The sequence below is a fragment of the Poecilia latipinna genome, unplaced genomic scaffold (assembly GCF_001443285.1).
Source record: "Poecilia latipinna isolate Pla-1442-1.1 unplaced genomic scaffold, P_latipinna-1.0 Scaffold519, whole genome shotgun sequence".
NCBI lineage: Eukaryota > Metazoa > Chordata > Actinopteri > Cyprinodontiformes > Poeciliidae > Poecilia > Poecilia latipinna.
The window spans coordinates 270197-274687 of NW_015113135.1; the positions used below are offsets into that span (position 1 = coordinate 270197).

General features: G+C 42.3%; 1 protein-coding gene across 6 annotated transcripts in view; it reads right to left on the minus strand.

The window, feature by feature from the left end:
• Positions 1-2824: 2824 nt before the first annotated feature.
• jade1 (jade family PHD finger 1) overlaps positions 2825-4491 on the minus strand; it is an 18824-nt gene continuing 17157 nt past the window's right edge. For all 6 annotated transcript variants that reach the window (XM_015040619.1, XM_015040621.1, XM_015040620.1 and 3 more), the window contains 2 exons: positions 4179-4296; positions 2825-4015 (listed from right to left, as the gene is read on the minus strand). In XM_015040619.1, the coding sequence (XP_014896105.1) occupies positions 2964-4015; positions 4179-4296 (1170 nt within the window). In that variant the 3' untranslated portion in view covers positions 2825-2963. The remainder of the gene's footprint in view (positions 4016-4178; positions 4297-4491) is intronic.

Sequence of the window (4491 nt, forward strand, 5' to 3'; positions counted from 1 at the left end):
AAATTTTCTTTCTTTTTAAAGTTGAAAATTTTCATTTTTATAAAATGTTTTAGGTTTCTTTGAAATTTTTTTTTTTTTTTTTTTTTTTGCAAATGTTTGACTTCAAATTCTAAAAGTCTTTTTTTTTTCTCAAATTCTCGAGATTAATGTATAATTTTTAGTTATTTGGCAAATTTTTGTCTCTTTAAACTAAGAAATTTCTAAGTTTTCTTGAAAATTTGAGTTTAGAACTTATGAACTTATTTTTTCTTTTTTCCTGACTAAAATGGCCCCAACACGCCGTCGTAGGTCAGAGCGTCTGAAAGTTTCCCTTTGTTCGTTTGAAAGGGAAGCAAATTGGAGAGGATTCTGACATTTTTTTTTCCAGAGCTGGTCGGAGCCTTCAGACCAGTTTCAGATCATAAAGTTTATCATTATTTCATGTTTAATATCTCTCCAATACTTTCCAATCTCGCTGAGGTTTCTTTTTTTTTATTTTTATTTTTTTACACACAGTGCTTCAAAGATTTAAAAGGATGCCTTTTTGAATTAGCTGCACCTATTTTATCTTTAATTTATTTTTCACCCAATGAGGCGAACGGGGACTCATCCACTGGGGCAGCACGTCTGTTTCTTCTCGGTTCCATGCATCCTAACCTTGTGGTGACTGAATGTAGTCCAGCCAGTTGTTCTATTTTTTTTTTTTGTAAGCACTGTAATTCCCTGTAGAGCTGAAGTGTCATGTGTAGACGTTTCATACTATAACTACTGTCATAGCAAACCAGAGACTAATATGTACATAATGTATAAGTGGTAATAGTGATTCATCTATTGTAAATATCATGCAATTTCTTGACCCTTTTTTTATGCAGTGCTGAAACACTTGTGCAGGATCTGTTAGTGAGTCATGCAATAAAGTGATGGAACCATTCATCTTCTGACTGGTTTATTTAATGCCTTTCATGCAGGAGTTTGGTTATAACTCCACACTTTTGGTTTTAGTCTAATAGGTCAGATGTTTAAATTAAGATATAATTGTATGGGGAAAATTTGATTAGTCATGGTGGCTTAAATACACCTTTCACTGTGAAAGTCCTAGAGCTATACTCCATCCATCTTCTTTACACGCAAACCCCAGGCTGGGAATCGAACCCAGAACGTTCTTGCTGCAAGGCAACAGTTCTACCAACTGCGCAAGTCTCCTAGAGCTCTACTATTTGACTAAAACATTTTCAAGACTAAAATGGCAAAATTATTCAATAGACATGAGCTCAATAACAAAGATATTGTTTTAATCTGTTTGGGTTATTGATATTGCTCCAACATGTTTAGCAGTGAAATGCTATTTTAGGCTTGAGTAGCTTTGGTGATAGGCTAACTGCTTTTAGCACAACTGGAATACAATCAGCTCGGTTTTTGGATCTAAAATAAACACTGTTGAAAATGTTAATCTACATTAATATATTTACATATTACGATTAAATCCATATTTGTGTATGTCCCAGAGGGGCCACCAGAAGCGGCTTTATGGTCCATTGCTGCCGTTTGCGGTTGTTGCTTGTGCGTCAGATTTACTGGCGTACCAGAAACACAGTACAAAGGTTCCAGCTTGTGACTTTTGTAACAACAAAAAATTATGTAATTATATAATCTTAACACACTGAAGTCCCAGCCCTAAAATAAATAAATAGGAGCGCACCGATTGCACATTTCTGATTTTCTAAAAAGCCTAACCAGCTGATTCCTATTTTGGCCAATACCTATTTTCTTTTTTGTAGTAGGGTACGGTAATTTTATTTATATAGCACATTTTCAGCAACCATGTATTTCAAAGGTCCTTACATGAATTAGAATAAAAGAAAAACAAAAGCACTCCACAATTAACTAATAGGAGTTTCTCAAGATTTTAATAGAGATGTATATAAATTAAATAACCTGGTGGGCCGGTCTCGGTCAAACTTCTCACCAGAGAGCAAAAGAGGAGAATGGTTGATTTTTAGACCTTAGATAAGATCAGTGGATAATATCAACTTCACATGTAAAAATCGACCGATCACCGATCTCCCAAAATTAAGGAAAGCTGCACCAAAACAATCAGTGCATGAAGTTGTCTCAATCTTTACACAATCATCACACATTTGTTTAAGAGTATTTTTTATTTCTCTTCAAAACAAGCCCCTCACAAAAACTCCTTTTGCATAACAGTAGTACAGCAGCGGCCGAGGGTACAAAATGCTTCTGTCATTATTTTTCAGTGTAAAAATATCTCTTCTCGTGCCTCCCCCACCTGTGCCATCCTCTCGTAGTGCAAACGCTTCAAATAAAAGTTAGGCACATGATGGATACGATCGCAGTTCAATTACACTTAAGTGCTGATGACGTGTAAAACATCATTCTTTGATTTCCTCTGTAGGTTCCCAGTTCATACGGCGTGACGCCTGCAGCCTGGTGAGAGTAAATATTAAGAAAAGGGGCGGCTGGACTTCCTGGTTTTGGCTGTGAAGATTTGATGATTTCTGGTTAAAAGAAGAAAAAACAAAAGACCTACAGAGTTCTACTGGCTGACAGGATCAGGATTATATGTTGGAGCTGGACCGACTGAGTACAAGAGACTCAGTCGGCTTTAATAATACTATGTTAAACACAAATGACATTGCAAGCTTATGGTCCCAAGCAACAATCACAACATCTTTCTAGTTGATGCTTTTGCTTGTATATATCTGAGCAAGCGATTTAAGTGGCAACTTGACAAGTTTCTACCTAAACAAAAACAAACTCAATAAACTAACTAGCTCAAAATAAAGTCAAATATTTCCCAGTTTTACATTATAGTACAAATAAAAAATAAATATCAGCTCTGTTTATTTTTTTTTGTTTGTTTTTCCTTCCTCCATTTAGCCATTTTATGATTTCTAGACAAAATAAAGGTACAAAGAGTGACTGTCATTCGTTTCTGATTAGCGCAGTGTAGCTTATGCGCTCCATCAGGATGCTAGCACGCCACGGCGGATAATGTCAGAGCCGTAGCGACGCCCCAGCGACGAGTCGCCCCTCAGCTCGTGGGAGTGGCACCGCTTGAGGCAGGGCTCCAGCTCGCCGTCTGCTGCCTTGGAGTCGGAGCTGTAGCCGTCGGCCTCCGGACCCGACCGGAGCCGTGTTCTGGGGTACGCCGACTCCGTCGAGTTGGTGAGCGGTCTGAGCAGCGGGTTGCTCGGCTCCAGCTCTGCCCGCTCCCTCAGCGTGGCACTTGGAGGCTTGTCGGCCCGCTTCGGGATCCGGAACTTCCCCCAGCCTTTGAGGTGTCCGGACGCCGAGCCGTTAGGGGCGTGGGAGCTGCCGTTGGCGGGTTTTCTGAGCCAGCTGTTGGCTTTGGAGGCGTCTGAAACGGAGCTGGGTTTAAACTTAGTGTTGGGGGCCGCGTCCAGCGAAGCGCCGCTCCGTCTGGTCGTGGCATCGTCAAATAAATACTCGTCGGAGTCAGAGTTTCTGATGTCAACCAGCCGGATGGAGACGGTTTTATCCAGATGTTTGGAGCCGAACTTGTTCTTCAGCTGGCAGGGGAAGCTCTCGGAAATGTCGCTCCTCCTCTTCCTCCCTCGCTCCTCCGGCTCTGGATCTTGCTTGTGGTTTCCCAGTACTTCATTCTCCGGTGCCGGGGTTTCTCTTCTGGGGCCTTTCCTGCTCTCGGGCTTGTGCAACTTGACTGAGGCGTGTTCCTGAATTACTTTCTGGAGCTTTAGGAAAGGCTTCTCCTTGCTCACTTCAAGCTGGTGGACTTTGGCATCACCTTTGGACTCTGTGGCCGGAGCCTCTTGGATTTGGGAGCTTTTGCTATCTTTAATGTCCAGCAGGCTGCAGGCATTGTCCTTCCTGTGAACGCTTGGAGAGTCCGACAGGCTTTTCCTCCTTTCCTGCTTTAGCGAACTTCGCTTGCTCTTCAGACCAGAGTTACTCCAGGAGGAGCCGGACTGGCTGCCGTCAGAGGAGAAGGAACCCAGAGAGCAGAGCCTCTCCAGGTCCATAGCAGAGGGCTCACCTGGAATACAGAACCATGCACAGCTTCAGTGTGACTGTTAGCTTTTATCAGTTAAATATTTAGTTTTAGCTCAGTGGGAAGCACACAAACTGAATTCCACACACGTCCAGCTGACCAGCGGTCCTCTGCTGAGAGTCTTGTGGATGTATTGGAGAGGACTCACCGTTGAGCAGCTCGTGGTCCAGCAGGCGGACCTGGTGCTGGAATATCTGCTCCTGGACTTTACACAGCGAGCGCTTCATCTTCTCCCTCCGGGTCACCATGTAGGTCAGGTTACGCACCTGCAGGAGGAGCAGCGACAGTCAGCGTTTCCACAGCACACACTCCCTCTTCTGAACGGACAGTAAGGTCAAGCTAACAGGACGTAGCTCTTATAAAAAATATGTTGGGGCTTTTTTTTTTGGTTTACATTTGTTTAAAAAAAAAAAAAAAAAAAAAAAAAAGCTAACCCCCCCCCAGGGCAACTTTTCCCTCTT